This window comes from Crocuta crocuta, unplaced genomic scaffold, assembly GCF_008692635.1.
Source record: "Crocuta crocuta isolate KB4526 unplaced genomic scaffold, BGI_CrCroc_1.0 scaffold162, whole genome shotgun sequence".
Classification (NCBI taxonomy): Eukaryota; Metazoa; Chordata; class Mammalia; order Carnivora; family Hyaenidae; genus Crocuta; species Crocuta crocuta.
The window spans coordinates 4,832,322-4,856,252 of record NW_027529433.1 but is presented as its reverse complement, the minus strand read 5'-3'; the positions used below and the strand labels follow the sequence as shown (position 1 = coordinate 4,856,252).

General features: G+C 36.8%; 1 protein-coding gene across 1 annotated transcript in view; it reads right to left on the bottom strand.

Annotated features, from left to right (window-relative positions):
• The window catches only part of AP3B1 (adaptor related protein complex 3 subunit beta 1), a 270,204-nt gene that overhangs the window by 60,060 nt on the left and 186,213 nt on the right, over positions 1-23,931 (bottom strand). Inside the window, 1 exon segment of the mRNA XM_077759898.1 lies at positions 13,224-13,330. Within this exon segment, the coding sequence (XP_077616024.1) occupies positions 13,224-13,330 (107 nt within the window).

Genomic DNA, 23,931 nt, shown 5'->3' with positions numbered 1-23,931 from the left:
AACTTAAAGCTTAACAAAGTATATTTCACTGCAAATACTACAATCCAATACAAGCAACAAAATTTGAAATATATCAGTTGATAGTAACACAAAGTACAATGAACTTGATATGTAAAAGAAAACTGTCAGAAAAGATTCAATTTTAAATGAATGATAATTTAAGAATCCCATTTTCTACTATAGTGCACTTAATTAAAACAAATATAAACTAAAATCCATAATCTTGGAAAAGAAGGTGGTAGATGTTCCAGGAACAGTCTCAGCTCTGAAAAGAGTGAACCCGCAGCAAGTGAGAGTAACTACTTACCACAAAGTAGAAAAAAGAGAAGAAAGGCCCAAGGCTTTCTTTAATATCACCTCTTTAATCTCTCAAATTCTTGTAGATTTATACATGTATTTTCTTTATATTGTTGGGTGACCTGCTTTTTTGGTGGCCACAATCATTACTAGCTCATTAATTAGCATCTGATATAATGGATTTTCATATCAATATTGACAAAGCATTAGAAATTATTATACACCAGTCAGAGATTAGATCGGCATATATTTACTTAAGCCAAAAAAATGTTTTTCCAGTAAAACCCCTGAAACTAAATATTAATAACAACCTTTTTAAAACAGCACCTGTTTTTAATAAAGAAAGGGAGAGATGAGAATGATCTGGTATTAACTATGAGACCCGTGAAATAATGCAGAAATTAAAAAAATGTAGTATGGTATACCTTAAAGTTTAACTTAAAAATTAAAGCAACTGTCCCAGGGGAGAACTGAATGAAAGAATAAGATGGGACATGGCTAGGCAATGAAAGCACAAAATACTGTCAAACTTTAATTAAAAAATGTTTTCAATTTAAGCAGACCCAGGCCAATGATTTTTCATTATTTTTACCACAGTTCCATGACTACTGACATTTTCATCAGAACAAATAAAGGATTTTTCCCAAATTTAAAATGACAAAATTATTTTTAATTTTGACTTATAATTTCTTCCTCCTCTAAGCTCAAAGGAATTTGCCTTAGCTAGACTCATCTCTTAGCCTGGGACCTGAATATACCTTAAGTGTTTAAAATGTAAAAAATATAGGTTTTTTAAAAGACAGTTCTTCCACCATATTAGAAAACAAACTTTATCAAAGATATATTATCATTTGTTTTGGGAATGAGACTATATAGTCATCTATAACTTAGTAAATGCTTGTATCAATAAAGACTCCCTCAAAGAAATTGTGTCCTTGCAGACAAACAAGAAGAAAGCTGGTACTGTGGCAGAACAGGACAAGCTTACTGGGAAACAAAACTAAAATGCCCTAGCTTAGCATTAGTTGGGGAGGGGGAGGAGAGGGAGAGAGATATCTACTTAAGATAAAAGACCACTTAAGAGAAACAGAAATTAACTACAATTACAATTGTTATCACTGTAGAATTCAATTATCCTAGTAATCCCAAATTCTGTTTAGTAAGTTTCAGACTGAGTAAATCAGATTCTGTTTCATGAATTATGGTTTGTTATTTCTTTATGTTGCTTTAAAACTGATACAGTAACCTGCATACCAAAAGCAGGTCTGACAGTCATTCTTCTCCATTTTTCAATTAAGTTCCTATAACACAAACAGGGTCAGGACCTCATCCCTAATCATGGACACTTGTAACTTCATTAGTTGCCAATCTCTGTCAACAGCAAAAGCTATCAGTCTAGTTGCTAGCCACTTTTCTATATTCCTTAGATAAGAAACTTGACAGAACTAATGATAAACACTAACTTCAGATGCTGAATTTGGTTTGTGTGTAAGAAAATGCCTTTTTTTCACTCTGCCTGCCCAAATTCAAGTGCATTACATAAGGGGTTCCTTCTTCCTACCCCTCAGCTTGAAAATCCTTGAGGGGATGGAAGGACCTTAGTAACATGGCTTCTTGGTCATGACAGCCTTAATGCCATTCTTTTGCTGGTTACAGTAAACGTCATGCTGGCTACCTGTAACAACACGCACAGACCTTAGTTTAATGCTACTGTTGCCACTGTTTTGACCTAGCCATCATTAGGCAAGGAAGTCATGTTTCACACTGGCAATTTAAGGAAAGCAGGTGGTGAACAGTATGGACTGTGAAAATTATCCTACTTCTTGTCAGAGAGGAAAAGCAGTTTTAAACTCTGTGAAATGTCAAAAGTAACTGTTGTTAGATTTTAAGCTATAATAGTACAGAGAGAGATAGGTCAGATTGTGGAGGTTAGCCAATATAAAATCAGAGAAATAATGACAAATCATGACAGCCTGTATCTACTGAAATTCCCAAATGGGAAAAACTATGTTCCAAAATAAAAGCACTTGGTATACTGTAATTATGTACCCTTGAAGAAATTTTTCTTCATGTTGCTACTCAACTGTAAACTCCATGAGGGCAGAAACCTAGTCCATTTTGTTCACTTTATCTTTGGCACCTGCCTCATATTCTGGCCCGAATAAAAATGTGTTGAATGAATGAAACATTTATTGGCACATGTGTATTAAGGAATTTGGTCTTACTCAGAGACAGATCTGGACTTTGTCCTAGCTCTTGAGATGTAACCTCTAAACCCTTGGAATTTCCTGAATGATAGGAATGTCTTACTTATTCGTGGTGAGCCCCTAAGGGACCAAATCTGATAGATGATGCTGAGGAAGTGATTCACAGTGGGCCCCTAGACAGCTTATGCTAAGCAGATGCTCCATGTATACTGACATACTTTGATGCCAGTAGGGTAACCTAGAAGCTTTGAATCTAAAACTCACCCAGAATCTCTGGGTTCTTCCTCTGGTTGGTTCTAATTTGTATCCTTTTGCTATCATAGAACTATAATCTTAAGTACAGAGCTTTCCTGAATTCTGCGTTGTTTTAGTGAAATATCAAGCTTGAGGGTAGTTTTAGGAAACCCCTCAACCTGCATTTGGTCTCAGTAGTCTTGTGCCAAGTTAGCATCTGCAGGACTGTGCCCCTTACACAGAGTCTGTAACTTCAAGTAGTATACTGTATAAAACCGGGCTTTTCTTTTTGCAGCTCGCGTTTCTCTTTCATGGACTGTTCTTGGATTTACCATTCCTCAATTTATTAGCTTGTTTTGTATAATGATCTCTTTTTAAATGAATCTTCCCACACCCTCCTAAGTTAGTTCCACTTGGGGATTGTGATCCATGAAGATTAAATCTCTTATAGAACGCAGCTACCTCAGTGCTTCCTCACTAACGAGCCACTGATAGGTTACAGGTCTGCTGTGCGGTTGCTCCCACCATTAGTCCTTGGGAAGGCCAGGTGGGGCCTGTGGGAGCTGGAGCTCCTGGGCGGCGAACATTCCGCCTCCTAGAGAAGTCACTGTTGACCCCAAAGCACATCACAAATATTATCACTTTTCTATATGTACCATAACATGAAAAGATTGGAAAGCAGTAAGTTAAGGAATCATTACTACAATTTTCCCATGGCAGTGTGTCACCAACATACTTCTCCAACATCAGATTTGGTTAGCTCAACCTATTGGTGCTACAGTTTCATCACACTGAACTACTGTTTCTCTAATACTCCAAGCTTGTTCACACCTCAAGCCTTTGCATGTCCTATTTGCCTGGGTCAGTGATATCAATCTTGTACTACTCCAGCCAACTACACAAACTCTTACTATAATTCTCCTAGATTCCGTTCCCAGGTCACAAATGCCAATTTTTTTCTAAGAGATCTCTGTCATCCAGTAGAACCTAGGCAGATTTATACGTTCAGTGTAGCATTTGCTACAATCAGATGATTTGCCAGTTTCCCTTCCTGTGAGTTTCTTGATACCATGTTCTACAATTCACCTTCTTCAAAATTCATCTTCCTGGCTTTTTTCCTTGTTGCCTTTAAAGCATGTATTTCCTAGAATTCCATCTTTATCTGCCTCTTCTCATTGCACAAGACCTTAGCCACAGAACAGAATTCAAACGTTTTCAGGCTCATTATATCATTTATTTTTCATGAAAACACAATTAAGTGTTTAGGGAAAGCATTATTTCCATTTCATAAATGTAAAAATTAAAGTCTATACAGGTCAAAGAAGTACCTAGCCATGATAATAAGTAGCTCAGGGACTGGGGCTCCAAATTCAATGCATTTCCTAAACATTGCCCTGATTGTTTAAACTAAACTGGAACCCTTAAAAAGCATATTCCCATAGAAACATTCTGACGTGGGACTAGGTGCTGAAGAATCACAGGTACTCTCTACTTCCGTGATGGGTTTCAAAGCATTTGGGGAAATGAGCTCAGAAGTCAATTTTCCATAGAAACATAAACCTTAAACACTAAGTAAGCAAATTAATAAACATTCTTATAAAACGAGTTTGAGAAGAAACAAAAATTGCTAAGAATGAGATAAGGTTTCGTGCTGATATTTATCAGTAAAAAATACAGAAAAAGTTTTCAGAGGTAACTTTAACTGTTAGATTCACTTTAATACTTTTGTGTCCCAAATATACAAAAAATTATTGAAAGAAAAAAACACCAATTTTCACTCCAATGTTTCTAATACCAGAGGTGAACAATTTTATTCTTATTTCTCATTTATTCTCATATACAAATTGTCTTTTCCTTTACCTCTCTTTTTTCTCATCCCCTCCAGAAGCTGTAACAACCTGAGGATTGCTGCTTCCGCATTCCTGGGGCTTAATGTGAAACAATTCAGAAACTCTTAGCCTAGCAATAATCTAGCAAAAAGACTGGCTAATAATTCACTAAAAAAGTTAGAGCTTGTTCACTGACATATTACAGCAGGAAATAAAACGTTTCTTCATTTTTAGCTATCTGTTGTCCAACTGCCAATTAATCTCAACTAAGACTAAAATAAATATTCTGTTTATACATCCTCTATATCATACAGTTTGAAAAACTAGGCCTTTGCTTATAATAATCATGATATTCACTGGGAATTATATTGAAAAATCTCTGTGTTCTGAATAGAAAATTTAAACGGTTAGAAGAAACAATAAAATTTTTCATTCGAAAAATATTTAATGTGAAAAAGGAACTCTTCTTTGGGTTTCATTGTAAATATTTTGGTAATTTCAAAAAATAGATTCTTCAGGAGGGTGGGCGAGATGGTGGAGAAGTAGGGAGCTCCGTATATCTCATTCGCCCCCATCTCCCAAACAGAGAAGGCCTGAAGCCACAGGAACCCTTACAGAACAGCAGGACTCTGGGAGGAAGAGGAGACAGAGTCCGCTGAGAAAGGGGGGCTGGGGGGAACCTTATAGGTGCGTGAGAACGAATCAGTGAAGATAAAAACAGGCCACCTAGGACCGGAGACACAGAGGGAGGGGAGGAAGCCCCCTTTGCAGGGAGCCACAGTGAGTCCAGCAGAAAAGAGTGACTGAAACTGCTCAAAGAACTGTCCCTGTCCCTGGAGAAGAGAAAAACCTCGGATCTGGTTTCCAGCTGTGGTCCTGACTTTGAGCTGAAAGCCCCAGTCCCGGGCAGGGACAGGAGAAACTTCTCTGCTGTACTCCCAGTCCGCAGGGAAGTGGTGCGGCTTGAAACCACTCCGTAGCTCCCTGGCTCGACTCCCAGTGGGGACGCAGCTGGCCTTGAGGCAGCTCGGAAGGACTTGGCCTATGGGTTTATATTTTGGCGACATCAATAAAGCTCAATAAAGTGTGAGGACTAAGATCTGGAAATGAGGGGGTCCAGAAAAAACATCTCTGCTGCACTCGAGACATATCCGGCAGGGAAGCGGTGTGGCTTGAAACTGCTCCATAGCTCTCTGGCTCAACCCCCAGTTGGGAGGCAGTGGGCTTAAGGCTGCTCGGAAGGACTCGGCCTGCAAGTTTATATTTCGGGCGGTATCAAAGCGCACAGACTGAGATCTGGAAACAAGGCAGGTCTTGGGACATAGAGCTTAGCTCACCCTGGCTACTCCAGCAGCACATGGAGATCAGACCCAAAAGAGTGATGTTACAATGCTTGGTTCAAGAGGGGTCGGGGCGCTGCCATTTTCCCACCAGGGTGGGATATCAGGGGGCAGCCCGCAGGACACAGTGGAGGCTAAGACCTGCCTACACCAAACCACTCCCATCCCCTCTAGAGAACTGCTTCTTTTTTTTTTCTTTTACTGGAGCCCAGGGCAAGACCAACATGTATGCACTACCATAATTAATTCTAGATCAACTCTTTATATTCAGATATCTTTTGCCTTATCTCATTTGTACCCCTCCCCTCTGCACTCTGGTCATTGGTTTGCTTAAACAATCACATTTAATTCATTCTCTAGATATACATTCTATACCTCCACCCCTACTTCTCTCTCTCTCTCTCTCTGGAGTAATCAAATTATATAGCTTCTCTGAGTAACATTATCTTCGATTCTTTCTTCCTCGCCTCTCACCATATTCTCCTCTTTCTCTGAATTAAGTCTTGTAGTCTCTCTGTCTGGTCATCGTCCAATTTCGCTTTCACCCTACACTGTCATTTTTCAATTTGTATATGCTCTTCCATCAGCACTGCAGAGACCTTGCTCTTTACATGTTATTGGAATTCCGGTTTTATGCTTTTGGACTGTCCTTTGTCTTTTGGGTTTTTTTTTCCTTTTTCTTTCATTTCTTCTTTCTTCTTTTTTATTTTTAATTTTTATTACTTGTTTATCCTCCTGTCCCACACCCTTTTTTTCCCTTTTTTCTTCTTTTTCTTTTTCCCATCCGGTTTCTTTGTTTCTTGGATTTGTATGTGCGTTTGTGTGCCTTTGTTCCCGGTGTGTTTGTCCATCTGTTTTCTTTTCCAGGGCTACCTCAAGAAACAAGCCAAAGTACACATGGTGGAGAGTCCCAAATACCACTATGAATAGGGAGATAAAATAACCAAAGTCTCAACAAGAGAGACCAAGAGACACCATTCAAATAATACTTCCTGAACAGACAGGCCCTGGACAAAGAGTCTTCTTTAATATAGCAGTACTCGTTGGTACAGAGTACAAAACAAGCTTTTAAAGCTAACGAGAGACAGAAAGCTAGTCAAAATGACGAAACAGAAGAACTCTCCTCCAAAGAAATTCCAGTAAGAAATGACAGCTAAGGAAGTGCTCAAAACAGATATAATAAACATAACTGAACAACAATTTAAAATAATAGTCATAAAAGTAATCGCTGGGCTTGAAAAAGGCATGGAAGGCATCAGAGAAACTATTGCTACAATGACTATGGAGCTTAAAAATAGTTGTGATGAAAAAAAAATAGTTGTGATGAATTAAGAAATGCTATCAATGAGGTGCACAATAAAATGGGGGCATCCAAGGCACAGACTGAAGAGGCAGAGAGGAGAATAGGTGAGTTATAAGACACAATTAGAGAAAAAGAGGAAGCCGAGAAAAAGAGAGAGAAACTGACTGATCCAGGAACATGAAAGGAGAGTTTGAGAGCTGAGTGATAGAATCAAACAAAACAATATCTGTTTCACAGGAATTCCAAAAGAGGAAGAGAGGGAAAGGCGCTGAAGGAGTCCTTGAACAAATTATAGCTGAGAATGTCCACAATCTGGGGAAGGAAATGACACTGAAATCCAAAAGGANAAAACCTCCAAAAACCTGGAAGTTAAAGAACACCCTACTAAAGAAGGAATGGACCAATTAGGCAATTAGAGAAGAAATTAAAAAACATGTGGAAAAAAATGAAAAGGAAAATACAACAATCCAAACTCTATGGGATGCGGCAAAGGCAGTCTATTTCAAGAAATTAGAAAAAGCACAAGTACAAAATCTAACAGCACACCTAAAGGAACTAGAAGGAAAACAAAAAGAGCATCCCAAACCCAGCAGGAGAAGAGAAATAAAATCAGGGCAAAAATAAACAATATAGAATAAAAAAAAACCAGTTGAACTGATCAATGAAAAATAAACAAAACAGACGAATTTCTAGCCAGGCTTCTCAAAAAAAAAAAAAAAAAAAAAGAGAGCACCCAAATAGACAAAAACATGAATGAAAACGGACTTATTACAACCGATCCCTTGGAAATACAAGCAATTATCAGGGAATACTATGAAAAATTATATGCCAACACACTAGACAACTTAGAAGAAATGGACAAATTCCTAAACACACATTCACTACCAAAATTCACACGAGAAGACATAGAAAATCTGAACAGACCCATAACTAGTGAAGAAACTGAATCAGTTATCAAAAATCTCCCAACAAATAAGAGCCCTAGGCCAGATAGCTTCCCTGGGGAATTCTACCAGACATTTAAATCAGAGTTAATACCCATTCATCTCAAGCTATTCCAAAAAATAGAAATTGAAGGAAAACTTCCGGACTCCTTCTACGAAGCCATCATCACTTTGATTCCCAAGCCAGAGAGAGACCCAGCAAAAAAAGAGAACTACAGGCCAATATCCTTGATGAATATGGATGCAAAAATCCTCAACAAGATACTTACAAATCAAATGCAACAGCATATAAAAAGAATTATCTACCATGATCAAGTGGGATTCATTCCTGAGTTTCAGGGCTGGTTCAGTATTCGCAAACCAATCAATGTGATACATCAAATCAACAAAAGTAAACATAAAAACCATAAGATCCTATCCATAGATGCAGACAAAGCATTTGACAAAATACAGCATCCCTTCTTAATAAAGACCCTCAAGAAAGGAACTTACTTAAATATCATAAAAGACGCCTATGAGAAGGTCTCAGCTAGTATCATCCTCAATGGGGAAAAATTGAGAGCTTTCCCCGAGTTCAGGAACACGACAGGGATGTCCACCCTCACCACTGTTGTTTAACATAGTGCTGGAAGTCTAGCATCACCAATCAGACAACAAAAGGAAATAAAGGCATCAGAATTGGCAAAGAAGAAGTCAAACTTTCACTTTTCGCAGATGACATGATACTCTACATAGAAAACCTGACAGATTCTACCAGAAGCCTACTAGAACTGATCCATGAATTCAGCAAAGCTGCAGGATACAAAATCAATGTACAGTAATTGGTTGCATTTTTATACACCAATAATGAAGCAACAGAAAGAGAAATCAAGAAACTGATCCCATTCACAATTGCACAAAAAAAACAACTTACCTAGGAATAAACCTAACCAAAGATATAGGAGATCTGTATGATGAAAACTATAGAAAACTTATGAAGGAAATTGAAGAAGACACAAAGAAATGGAAAAACATTCCATGCTCATGGGTCAGAAGAATAAATATAGTTAAAATGTCATTACTACCCAAAGCAATCTATACCTTCAACGCAATCTCAATCAGAATTACACCAGCATTCTTCTCAAAGCTGGAACAAACTATCCTAAAATTTATACAGAACCAAAAGAGACCCTGAATAGCCAAAGTAATTTCGAAGAAGAAAACCAAAACGGGAGGCATCACTATCCCAGACTTTAGCCTCTACTACAAAGCTGTCATCATCAAGACAGTACGGTATTGGCACAAAAACAGACACATAGACCAATGGAAGAGAATAAGAACTTGGAATTGGACCCACAAACGTATGGCCAACTAATCTCTGACAAAGTAGGAAAGAGTATCCAATGGAAAAAAGACAGCCTATTTGACAGATGGTGCTGGGAGAACTGGACAGCAACNCAGCAATTTCTTACTGGACACATCCCCAAAGGCAAGGGAATCAAGAGCAAAAATAAACTATTGGGACCTAATAAAGATAAAATCTTCTGCACAGCAAAGGAAACAATCCATGAAACTAATAGGCAAACAACAGAATGGGAAGNAACAGCACGCTCAACAATAGCCAAAACATGGAAAGAGCCTAAGTGTCCATCAACGGACGAATGGATCAAGAAGACGTGGTTTATCTATACAATGGATACTCCATGGCAAGGAGAAAGAATGAAATGTGGCCATTTGTAGCAACGTGGTTGGAACCTGAGGGTGTTATGCTGAGGGAAATAAGTCAGGCAGACGACAATTACCATATGTTTGCATATATAGGAGGATTAGGGGGAACTTAATGGAGGATCATGGGGGAGGAGGAGGGAAAACATAGTGGGGGAGAGGGAGGTAGGCAAACCATGAGAGGCTCTTGAATGCTGAGAACAACCTGAGGGGTGATGGGGGTTGGGGGGAGGAGAAGGGGATGATGGTCATGGAGGAAGGCAGTTGTGGGGATGAGCACTGGGTGTTATATGGAAACCAACTTGACAATAAACAATTTAAAAAAAAAATCCAAAAAACAAACAAAAATCTATAAATAATCTACCAAATACACAAGGAACATAAATTTAGATAATCCACTGGAATAAATAAAAATCATCTCTGGACTATGAGGTTATATAAACTAGGCTGGGACCTGCAGGAACACAACCTGTATAAACTGTTCAATATTTTGGAAAATTATGTTGCTGATGGCAACACTTCAATACACACTATTTGAGTTGCTGATAAGCCTACATCAGGCACATTCACAGTGGTTCAACATATCAATGCCAGCATTATTTAACCACTTCAGTACCTTTCTAGTATAGTCATGGACAAGTGTTTACATAGCTATGTAACTACTACTAATTACAAATTACTTTTACTTCTTCTTTCTATTCAGTAAGGAAAACGTGCTGACCTAAAAATGATCAATGTGCTCTTGTCTAAATATTTCATTTCAGGATCCACAAGGCTTCCATGTTTGTTAGGGTTCCATACCATTAGATGAGGGTTATAATTTTTGAAGGTCTTTCTTGATTTTTCTTCTGATGTCTTTAGTCTTCTTTCTAAATTCATAATGAAAAAACTTAAATTTGCTTGATTAATCTTCTTTTTAAGGTACTGTTTTGAGGGCTGGAGGTGAGATTAGGAGCCACAGCATTCTTTACCAGAATATTCAGTTTATTTCTATAGGTTCCCTTTCTCAAATTTCTATCTTTCCTTATTTGATTGTTCCTAGTGAATTTCTGGTTGCTATTCTTTTTTCCCCTAATGTTTATTTTTTTTATTTTTGAGAGTAAGAGAGACAGCACTAGCAGAGGAGGTGCAGAGAGAGATGGTGAGAGGATACAAGCAGGCTTTGTGCTGACAGCACAGAGCCCGAAGCAGGGCTCAAACTCCCAAACCTTGAGATTATGACCTGAGCCAAAGCTGGATGCTCAACTGACAGAGCCATCCAAGTGCCCCAACTGGTTGCCATTCTTATTACTACTATTTGTTTTATCATTTTGTTAGCTTTTGTGGATAAGTTTGTGATCCTTCTTCGCTCTGTTGATCTTGACAGTCTTAAAAAATAATTTTGTTTTTGAGTATAGTTGACACAGAAGTACAGTTTCAGGTATACAGCACAGTGTTTCAACGTCACCATATATTATGCTATGCTCACCACAAGTGTTAGCTACCACCTGTCACCACACACTATCACAGTATCATGGACTGTGTTCCCAATTTGTGCCTTTAATTCCCATGTCTTACTCATTCTGGAACTGGAAGGCTGTATCTCCCACTCTCCTTAACCCACTTTGCCCATTTGGCAATCCTTTTTTTTTTGGTATACTCTTGGGAAGGAGTACTTTTCTTTTCCTTTGAAGAGGCCATCCCAATAAAAATTTTTCTTAGAATAAAGGGTGAGTCCTTCAATTCATATGTAATGAATGAAAATTTACTACAAGGTTTTCTAATCTCTACTGTATTATTCTTCTTGTAGCTAATCAAGTATGAGAGTCTACTCAGGATCCATTATCACGTATCATATCACTTTCAAGTATTACTTATTATGTATCAAGTGATGACAATATGCCAGTCACTGTTCTAAGAGCTTTACATTTATTATCTTATTAATGCCATAACAATGCTATGAGGTATGTATGGTCTTCACAGGAAAGTGAGGTACAGAAGAGTTGCATACCAATTTGCCCAACCACACCGCTAGTAAGCAGTTAAACAGAGATTTGTGCCCTGGTCATCTGGTATCAGAGCCCAAGTTATTTATCCACTACCTTACTGCCAACCAAGTTTTTATGGCCCTTCTTTCTCCTCAAGGACTAACTGCTTCACTATAGATTTTTCACTACTTTTCTTTACAGACTACTCAAATGGTCAAGAAATACTTAATTACTCAAATAAGAAAGACTTAACTGCTTATTTCACTGTCTCCCTCCATCTCTTTCAATGTGCCTTCCTTCTCCTTTTAGCAACAAGAAGGGAAAAACTAAAACCCCAAATATCATTCTTCCTCATTTCTGAGTGGGTAGAGATAATTGCATTCTATACCTTAAAACAACACTGTCAGCTGAATAGCTTTATTTTGTGCTTTCTAAGCCAAACGTCCCTAATATCACATTTGCTTTGATGGGGAAATCTTTTGTAACGATGCACAAGAATCAGGGACCCCTCTTTCTCACTTCTGGCAGAAGCAGCTCTGTGTTCCCCAGAAGCTCGGATCATCTGTACCCTTTAGAACCCTGCCGGCCCTGGGAACCAGGATACAGCAGAGCTGTTCAAGCTACCTGTGTTCCTATCTGACGTTACTATTTTCTCTCTTAGTCTGTCAGGTTTGTGACAACAAATTAACAGGAGGTCAAGCATATCAACAGATTATACAACCCAGGTAGCACTCCTGATTTAGACTGAAAGGTAAGTGGATATAATATGCTAACACAGAACAAGTTATTATAGTTTCGGATACTATGACTAATGGCTAATGGTTTTGGCACTATTTTGAGATAGGCAGGCCTTCTGCTGCACTTCAAGCCATACCATACAAATAACATTAAAAAATTCTTTTAGAGATACTAAGGCATGTAAATAAAAATATCAAGATAATGCAAAGAGAAACATAACCTTGAATTTCGTTTAATGAAAACTGGCAGGTATTTTTAGTAGTCGACTGTAAAAGAAGTGTAACAGAAACAGAATGATTGTGGGAATTTAAGTCTGTTCATGTAGACGACAATTCTTTATGGCAGAATTTATGTATATAAACTAACTCAGTGTGGCAAAGAACCGTTGTATGCTACAGATATAGAAGGGTTTCAGAGAGAAACGTACAGATGATAATTAAATATGGATAATAAGCAGAAGTCATTTGTGAGGAAAATGGTTGGAGAGAGAGAAAATTTTTAAAATATTTATAAAATAAAAAGGTCAGATCTGAATTGGATTTGTTTAGAGAAAAAAGTGTTCAAAGACTAAGAATTCACTTCAATTATTTGCACTTTCACAAAAAAAGATGCAATGGTATCATGTGAAAACTGAGCTAATATAGTGAGAAAGTTACTTACGCTGATGACTGATGAAGTAGTTGACAAGTTTAAACCTTCAAGATCAGCTATCAAGCTTGGAGAAAAAGCTGGTGTGGGAAGCGCAACTGGAGTGGATACTGGGTTAACTATAAAAAAAGGTCCAAATTAGCAAATGTGCATGAAAATTTAATTCATATTATTAAAAGCAACATTTTTATTTTGTTAGTAAATCTAATTAAATTACTTTGATTAATAAATCTATGACAATTCTATTTAACATCATGATCTAGTTAAGTTTATTATCAAGTCATGACAGTTATTAGTCTTAGCTTTCAGAACATAATGGCAAATCCTGAAACAAAATAAAGATAAAAATACCTTGAGCAAGAGTTTTTTAAAATTTTTATCTCATAACACTATCACTAACATTTATCACCCACTAACTTCACTTTAAAAAAAAGGTAAAGAAACATTTTTTCAGCTAAAAAATAACAACAGCTTTTCAAGAGTTCTCCAATAGAGTTAGAAGTCTTAAAAGGCTATTTTTAAATCCTTTCTCTATTTTTTTTCCACTGTAATAATTACAGGGGCCCAGGCAACCTAACTCCTTTCTAATTATACTGTGTCAGCAAAAACTACATACTAGATAGAAATTTTTTATCCTAAAACCACTATATACGTGAGATCAGGTACCTAAAAATCTTTGAAAAAAATGCCAATCTCATCCTCCCTGGCTTATGGCTCTTCAAAGGCTTAGAACTGCCTACAAGGTCAAAGTCCAACTCCTTGACTGACTGAACAAGGTTCTCTGTGCTGGCTCGACACTGTCCAATACAACTTTCTATGATGATGGAATGTTCTCTAGCTGTGCTGTCCAATATGGTGGCCACTAGCATATATATCTAATGTGTTCTTAAAATATGGCTAGTATGACTGAAGAACTGCATTTCAAATTTTAATTAATTTAAATTTAAGTAGCTACATGTGGCCAGTGGGCATCATATTGGGCAGCACAGGTTTTCTCCAATTTCATCAGTGACTCTGGTGTTCTAGTCCTACCAATTAGTACTTCCCAATATCCTGTTTCATGTCTTTGAGCTTTTTATATTCTGTTCTCTTTGCCCAGAAGGTTATTCTCTGCCTTGTTTACGTTGCCACTTCCACCCATTAAGATATGACTTAGAAGGCAAGCACAGCCTGACTCACCTACACGCAGCTTATATGGGCCTCCTTTGTTCTACAGATATACTTAGACACACTTCTACAACTGTACTTCTCTCGAAATGTAAATTTGTGTCTTTTTATTTTTTATTTCTACAAGTCTGCTAACACATTTTGAGTGCTTAGAAACTGCTTGACTGCTGAATGAAAAAAAAAATTAATGTGGAAAATGTTTTAGCTGCCAACAAATTCTCACTCCAAAATAAGACCATAGAGGAAGTAACACTTACTTAATTTGAAAGGACTTTGCAAACCATTTTTTTTCTCATTTAGTCTCACAATATCCTGTAGTTATGCAGAAAAAGCCCACTAATTTATAAAGTAGGAATAAAAAAATGATATTGCCCAAAAAAGAAATTTTCAAAGGTTATCATAAATAAAATTTCAACTATAAAATAGAAAAAGCAGAGAGGAGACTGGGTGGAGGAGGGAACGGAGCCCTTGATTTCCTTCTTATTCTTTCAGTGTGTCTGAAACACGGCTACAAATTGCCAGGCTTCCTCAGACCTATGCTGAAAACCAATGTACAGTTAGCAAGTGTCACAGGGAGTTAGGGGGAAAAAGAAAGATCAATGGGGATATGGCAGGGGAAAAGTCTTCATGAACAGGAGGAAATGAAGCCCAGTTTTTAAGCGCGGGCAGGATTTAAATAAGAGGAAAAAAGAAGCTGGTAAAATCATAGGTGAGAAAATATTGTGAACAAAGGCTGAGAGGTGGGAAACTGGAAAGCTAAGGGAATTATATGTATCCTGTACACCAAAAGGAGCTGTTAAAAACTACCAAAAAGAATGATATATGTACTGCTGGATATTAGTATAAAGGACAAACGAAAGAATGAACAGTCAGGTTAGCAGTGGGGAAGAATTACAATAGTTTAGGCAAGACATGAAAAGGACTAAAGATAACAACAGTTGAGAAGGCAGAAAAGCATTTACGTTAAAGACTCTGTAAACTAAGCACAGGAAGATTACGTCTTGCCAATGTCATAAGACATGTGAATAGAGGAATCGCTGGGGGAACAGGAACTGGTTCTCCTATCTTGGATCAAACTATGTTGCCTTTCCATGCCTTTCCAAAAGATCACTTTTTCTGGCACATTTTAAATGTTTGTTCATTTGTTCCTCTGTCCATCCGTCTGTCCTTCCATCCATCCATCCATCCATCCATCCATCCATCCATCCATCCATCCAAAATATTAGATGCCCACCATGTAAGGAAAGAAACCTGAATAAAAAACAACCTCTGATTCTAACTATGGCTTGGCTAAAGACAGAAGAAAAACACGTCAAAAGACAAGAGGAAAATTCATCCTAAAGCCTGACTTAAAAAAAAAAAATAGGCTTTTAGTATCATTTCAGGAGACAGAGGCTTTGGCTAAAGAAATGATTATACATCTGTTTACAGATCTGGCAAGATAAAAGCTTGCACTAAAAGTTTATCTTAAATTGGATTTTGAAGTTAGTTGACTATCTTAAGTATTTAATTAATGTGTAAGAAAAAAAATGATTCTATTAGTTAAAAAAATATATGTATATATAAAACCTGGCATACAAATTAAAACCAGATATCATTTCTGGCCATCAAATTGGCAAAGGCAATTTTTAAGTACAAAACTCAGCATCAGTATGGATATAAAGAATCAGTATTCTCCTACTAATACTGTGCAAGCTGGTACAAGCTTTGACAATTTTAGACAACAGAATTCTTCAAAGCCTTTATTCTTGCAATTCTACTCCTAGAGATTTATCTTAAGGAAACAGTCATGGAGATAATGCATTAATATACTTATGATGATGTGTATTGCTTCATTGATTATGAAGGCAAAACATGGAAACAAGTTAAAGTTCCAACAATGGTAAACCTGTTAAACAGAATTTATTACAACAATATAAAGGATAACTATGCAGTCATTAAAAATTAAATTGTTAAAGAATATTAATGGCATGGAAAGGAATGTGCATGATAAACAGAGAAGCAAATGCTAAGAGTATCCCAGCAAGATCAAATTTCAGGGAGTGGAGAGAAGGGGAACTGCATATAAAAAGATCTGAACTGGCATGCCAAAATGTAAATTTAGGTTTCTGGATTACAAATCAATTTTCCTCTTTATTTTTAAAACTTTCTGCAAAACACTTTTTTCTTTACTGAAATACAGTTGACCCTTAAACAACAGGTCTGAAATGCGTGGGTCCACTTACACAGATTTTTTTAAGATACAGTATAATACTAAAAATGTATTTAATCTTCCTTATGATTTTCTTAGTAACACTTTTCTCTAGATTATCCTAAGAATATGGTATATAATACATATAGCATACAAAATATGTGTTAATTCAATGTTTATGCTATCATATCAGTAAGGCTTCTAGTCAAAAGTAGGTTATTAGTAGCTACATTTCTGGGGAGTCAACAGTTACACGTGGATTTCTGACTGTGTGTGGGTCAGGACCCTTAAACCCTGCATTGTTCAAAGGTCAATTGCATAATTATACAATTATTCTTCTAATCAAAGTTTTGATTCAAAACTTAAGACTACATAAAAGTTTTAGTATATAATGGTGTAATGTGACTTTATTCAGCTTGTTAAATGTAATTTGCTGCTGCATCATTTTGATCGATCATCTCCATCACAGGTAACACCCTATATAAGGTGTATCATGGTGCCCAGCAGAGTTTTAAGTGCTTTTACATTTATCGACTCATTTAATCCAGTTAACATTGCTAGAAAGTATTACTATTATCCCAATTTTATATATTAAAGGAACTAAAGCACAGAGAGATTAAGGAATTTGTCGCAAGTTACCCAGCTAGTAATTAAAACAACTGGAATTCAAACTCAGACACTCCGCTCCACTGTCCTCTTCACTCCACTCTACTGCCTCTACTATAATTTATTCAACAATATGATATCACAGACCATAAGATTTAGGTAAGGCATGATTACTGGTGGCTGATAAAAATTTCAAACAGACTTCACCATTAGTTGTAGCAACAGTATAATTACATAGGTTTGTATTTACTATAAAAGAACACCAGAGTATGATTGTTGCTTTCTGATCATCCCACCAAGATCACATGATATAGGATACTAAAAGATATCTTCATTTCCAGAAATATAAAATACCCAAGAACTCCTAAGTGTAATGGGAGAAACAGGGCTCCTTGGGTAGGGACAGTGTTGTATCCATTTAGAATCTCCAGCATATAGCAGATTACCTAGATCACAGCTAGCATTCAGTAAATGCTTTTTGAAAGAAGACACAGATGAATTCAGTACTTGTAGTTTTCCTGGTATGCAGTGCATACTGAACACATAACCTCTGTGGGTTATGAGGTTCCTCTTAGATAAAATATAAGGAATGTATCTGACCCTTCTTCAAATTAATCTAATTCTCAGAGCTGAGAACTAAGGCTACTAGAGAGTAACTTTTTAGTTTCTGGTCAACAAACTATTTGCCATAGACAATGGTGAACTACTAAAGGCTAATAAGCAGCACAAATGAAGTCAGTTATCTTAAGAACCATCATCAACAAAGATTTTTCCCATCACACTCCACTTATCTTTTTTTTTTAGGTAGGCTTCATGCCCATTGCAGAGCCAGTGCAGGGCTTGAACTCATTATCCTGAGATCATGACCCAAACTGAGACAGAGTCGGATGCTTAACTGAGTGAACCACCTGTTCACTTATCTTTATCTACTTATCTTTATCTCTAAGCTGAGATCATAGTTCTTTTTGTCTCCCTCCTCATTTATTCACACTTTGTACCTCTCTTGTTCAGGTGTCTGTGCCCCAGATTAGATTTTAGTCTCTGAAAGAGAATGACTAAATTCTAATATATACCTGTTACTAGCAAACAGAAAAGGGTATCTAGCAAAGTACCCTTACACTTAGCAGACAATCTGCAAATGCTTGCTGAAGTGACTTGTTAAAGAGAGGCTTTGATGGTCATTTCTGACAAATGCAGAATAAAAGATTTTTAAAGAAATAGTTCTCAGGGGGATGCCTGGGTGGCTCAGTGGGCTGGTCGTCCAACTTCAGCTCAGGTCACAATCTCGCAGTTCGTGAGTTCAAGCCCTGTGTCAGGCTCTGTGCTGACAGCTTGGAGCCTGGAGCCTGCTTCGGATTCTGTGTCTCTTTTCCCCTCTCCAACTCACACTTTGTCTCTCTCTCAAAAATAAAATAAAAACATGGGGCACCTGGGTGGCTCAGTCAGTTAAGCATCCAACTTCAGTTCAGGTCATGATCTCACAGTTCATGGGTTTGAGCTCTGTGCTGATGGCTCAGAGCTTGGAGCCAACTTCGGATTCTGTGTTTCCCTCTCTCTCTGCCCCTCCCCTGCTCATGCTCTGTCTCTCTCTTTCAAAAATAAATAAACATTAAAAAAATTCAAAATAAAATAAAAACATAAAAAAAAGAAATAGTTCTCAGGTATTAAAAAAAAACCCAGAAATATATCCTGTGTTGAGTTAAAATGTAAGTTAGGATGGAATTTCCTTAAAGTTAAAAAACATCTTATGTTTAAATTCTTAAAATTTAGTATTTAAGAAAACCTTTGCTTCTACGTATGAAAACATACTTTAAAAAAAATTTTTTTTAATGTTTTATTTATTTCTAGGAGAGAGAGAGAGAGACAGCGNTTAACCGACTAAGCCACCCAGGCGCCCCCCCTTTTTTTTTTAATTTTTTCTTTAGAAAACATACTTTTAAAAAGATAAATAACTTGGGGCGCCTGGGTGGCTCAGTCGGTTAAGTGTCCGACTTTGGCTTGGTCATGATCTCAGTCTGTGGGTCTGAGCCCCGCACTGGGCTCTGTGCTGACAGCTCAGAGCCTGAAGCCTGCTTCAGATCCTGTGTGTGTCTCTCTCTCTGCCCCTCTCCCATTCGTGCTCTCTCTCTCTCTCTTATAAACAAATAAACTAAAAAAAAAAACCTAAAAAAAAGGTAAATAGCGTAACAAATATTTAATGGGTACTCACTATCTGCCAGATGCCATTCTAGGTACTAGGAACAGCAGGGAGTAAGAAAGACAAGGTTCCTATTCTCATGGAATTTGTATCACAGTTGGGCAAGACAGACAATAAACAAGTAGTACAAATATTTATGATACTTTCAGATAGTGAAAAATGTTATGAAGAAAATCAGGACTGATTAATAAAGATGTGTAAGAGAAGGTAACTTGAGATCTGAGATTTGAAAGGTAAGATGCAGTCTGCCGTAAGAAAATCTGAAGTGTCCTTTGGTAACAGCGGTAACAAAGGCCCTTGGCAGGAATGAGACTGATATCTTTGAGAAATGCAAAGGAGCACAGTAGATAAGCGGTAGACAGGAGGCAGATCACCTAAAGGTCTTAGACACCTAGGGATATAGACTTCGACTGCAAAATTAAGCCATTAGATTAAAGAGTCTAAAAGAAGAAAGAAGTAGGATCTGATTTTCCTAGAAAAGAAGTGCTAGGTCAAAGGGTGTGTGCAATTTAAGTTTTGACAGATACTGTGAAAATGACCCCAAACGCTGCATTTTTTTAATTCCTATTGAAAACACATGCAGGGCGCCTGTTTCTCCAACCTTAATTCTGGATGTTGCTTTAAAATCTTCGCCAATAGGTAAAAAATGATGTTACCTTGTAAATCTTTGCCAAAAGTAAAATGGTGCAAAATTTGGCTTGAACTTTATTTTATTCAGGTGTACATCACAGTGATTCAGTATGTTTATACATACTAGAATGATCCCCCCAATAACTCTAGTTACCACCTGCCACCATACAAAGTTGCTATAACTTTGTTATCATTGACTATATTCCGTATGCTGTACCTTATATCCCCATGACTTATTTATATAACTATTAAGTTTGTACCTCTTAATCCCCTTTACCTATTTTGCCTGTCCCCTAAGCCCTCCTTACTCTGGGAACTAATATTTTGTTTTCTGTATCTATGAATCTGTTTCTGTATTGTTAATTCATTTGTTTTGTTTTTTTTTTGTATTCCACATATAAGTGATATCATACAGTATGTGTCTTTCATTTATTTCACTTAGCATAATAGCTTCTAAGTCCACCCACAGTGCTGCAAATGGCAAGATGACATTCTCTTTTAGAGCTGAGTAATATGGCTGTGTGTGTATGTACACACCATATATATATATATATATATATATACATACCACATGTCAAAATATCTGTGTGTGTGTGTGTGTGTGTGTGTGTGTGTACACCACATCTTTGTCCATTCATCCATCAATAAACAGTTAAGTTGCTTCCATATCTTGGCTATTGCAAATAATGCTGCCATGAACATGTACCTGTAGACAAATAACCCAGAAGCAGGACTGCTAGATTATATGGTATTTCTATTTTTAATCTTTTGAGAAATCTCCAGACTGTTTTCCATAGCAGTTGCACCAATTTACATTCCCACCAACAGTGTATGAGGGTTCCCTTGTCTCTACTTCCTCTACAATACTTGTTACTTTTTGTCTTTTTGATAAGAGCTAATCTGAAAAGTATGAGGTAATATCTCATTGTGTGTATTTTGTTATTGCTAATGTTCATTTGCTTGTTTTGCTTGAAGCCAATGACTTAATTCTTTTTTCAAAAGCTTTTCTTTTAATCACCTGGTACTCATCAGGACAAAGGCACTCCTTAATCCCCATCAACTATTTCACACATCCCCACAACCCACATCCCTTCTGGAATCATCGGTTTTTTCTCTATAGGTAAGAGTCTGTTTCTAGGTTTGTCTCTCTTTTTCTTTTCTTGTTTTTTCTTTTTCTTTTTTGCCTTTGCTAGCTTGTTTTGTTATTTATTTATTTATAAATATATGTTTTTCTTAATTTACTTTTGAGAAAGAAAGAAACAGAGTGCAAACCAGGTAAGGGCAGAGAGACAAAGGGAGAGAGAGAATCCCAAGCAGGCTTTGCATCATCAGCGTAGAGCCTGACATGGGGCTCAAACTCAGGAACTGTGAGATCATGACCTGATTGAAATCAAGAGTTGCCCACTTAACCAACTGTAAGCCACCCAGGCAACCCTGTATTTGTTTTCCTCAAATTCTACATAATGGGTGAAATCACAGAGTGTTTGTCTTTCTCTGACTTATTTCACTTAGCATTATTCTCTCTAGCTCCATCCATATTGATGCAAATGGCTAAATTCCATTCTTTTTTATGTCCAAATAATACTCCATTCACATCTTCTTTATCCATTCATCAATTGATGGACACGAGTTGCTCCCATATCTTGACCATTATAAATAATACTGCTATAAACACTGGGGTGCATGTATCCCTTCGAACTATTGTTTTCGTATTCTTTGGCTAAGATAATCAGCAGTGTGATTGCTGGATTGTGGGGTAGTTCTGTTTTTAACTTTTGGAGAAAGCTCCATACTGTTTTCCACAGTGTTTGCACCAGCTTGCATTCCAACAGTGCACATATGTTCTGTTTTCCCCCACATACTCACCAACACTTGTATCTTGTGTTTTTGATTTTAGTCATTCTATGAGATACAAGGTGGTATCTCACTGTAGTTTTGATTTGCATTTCCCTGACATTAAGTGATGATGAGCATCTTTTCATATGCCTGTTGGCCATCTGTATGCCTTCTTTGGAAAAATGTCTATTCAAATCCTGAGCCCATTTTTTAAAAGGTTGTTTGTTTCTTTAACACTAAGTTGGGTAACTTCTTGATATATTTTAGATATTAACCTCTTATTGGATGCATGATTTACAGATATCTTCTCCCATTCAATAAGATGTCTTTTAGTTTCGTTGATGGTTTCTTTCACTATGCAAAAGCTTTTTTGTTTGATGTAATCCTATTTATTTATTTTAGCTTTGGTTGTCCTTGTCTGAGGAGACTGGTTCAAAAAAATACTAAGACTGTTGTCAAAGAGCTTACGGCCTATGTTTTCTTCTAGGAATTTTATGGTTTCAGGTTTTACATTCAAGTCTTAAATCCACTGTGAATTTACTTTGTATATGATATAAGATAGTGGCCCAGTTTCATTCTTTAGCATGGAGCTGTCCAGTTTTCCCAACACCATTTAATGAAGAGACCATCTTTTCCCCACTGTATATTCATGCCTCTTTTGTCCCAGATTAACTGGCCATAGATGCATGGGTTTATTTCTGGGCTCTATATTTTATTCTATTGATCTATGTGTCTGTTTTCATACCAGCATCACATTGCTTTGATTATTATAGTTTTGTAATATAGTTTGAAATCAGGGAGTGTGGTACCTCCAAGCTTTGTTCTTTTTCAAGATTGCTTTGGCTATTTGGGGTCCTTTGTGGTTCCATACATACTTTAGGATTTTTTGTTCTAGTTCTGTGAAAAATGTCTTTGGTATTCTGATGAGGAGTTTACTGAAATGATGAATTACTTTCGGTAGGATCGACATTTTAACAATATAAATTCTTCCAGTCCATGAGCATGGTGTATCTTTTTGTTTATTTGTGTCATCTTCAATTGCTTTTACCAATGTCTTATAGTTTTCAGAATACAGGTCTTTCGATTCCTAGAATAAATTCATTCCTAGGTATTTTATTCTTTTTGATACCAATGTAAATGGGATTGCTTCCTTAATTTCTTTTTCTGACAGTTTGCTATTAGTGTATAGAAATACAATGAATTTCTGTATCCTAATTTCATATCCACTGATTTTACTCAATTCATTTATTAGGTCTAAGTTTTTTGGTGAAGTTTTTAGGGTTTTCTATACATAACATCCTGTCATCTGTAAATAGTTTCACTTAATCCTTTCAAATTTGGATGACTTCTATTTCTTTTTCTTCCCTGACTACTGTGGCTAGGGCTTCCTGTACTATGATGAATAAAAGTGGCAAGAATGGGCATTCTTGTCTTGTTCCCATCGTAGAAGAAAAGCTTTAAGCTTTTCAAAGTTGAGTATGTTGTTAGCAGTGGGTTTGTCATATGTAACCTTTATTATGTTAGGGTACATTCCTTCTATACTCACTTTGTTGAGAATTTTTAATCACAAATGGATGTTGAATTTTGCCAAATGCTTTTTTGGCATCTATTGAGATGATCATATGATTTTTATCCTTTTTGTTACTGTGGTGTATCATGTGGATTGATTTGCATATATAGAACCATCTTTGTATTCCATTTGATCACGGTGCATGATTCTTTTAAGGTACTGTTGAATTCAGTATGCTAATATTTTGTTAAGGATTTTTTTCATTTATGTTCATTATGGACCGTGGCCTATAATTTTTATATTTAGGGTGTTTCTGGTTTGGGTAGAAAGGTAATGCTGGCCTTGTAAAGTAAGTTTGGTAGCATTCATTCCTCTTCAATTTTTTGGAATAATCTGAGGAGGACAGATACTAACTCTTGTTAAAATGTTTGATAGAATTTATTTGTGAAGCTGTTTGGTCCTGGACTTTCATTTTTGGGGAATTTTAAAGTTACTGATTCCATTTCATTACTTGTAATCAGTCCACTTAGATTTTTAATTTCTTTCTGATTCAGTCTTAGAAGGTTGTGTGTTTCTTGGAATC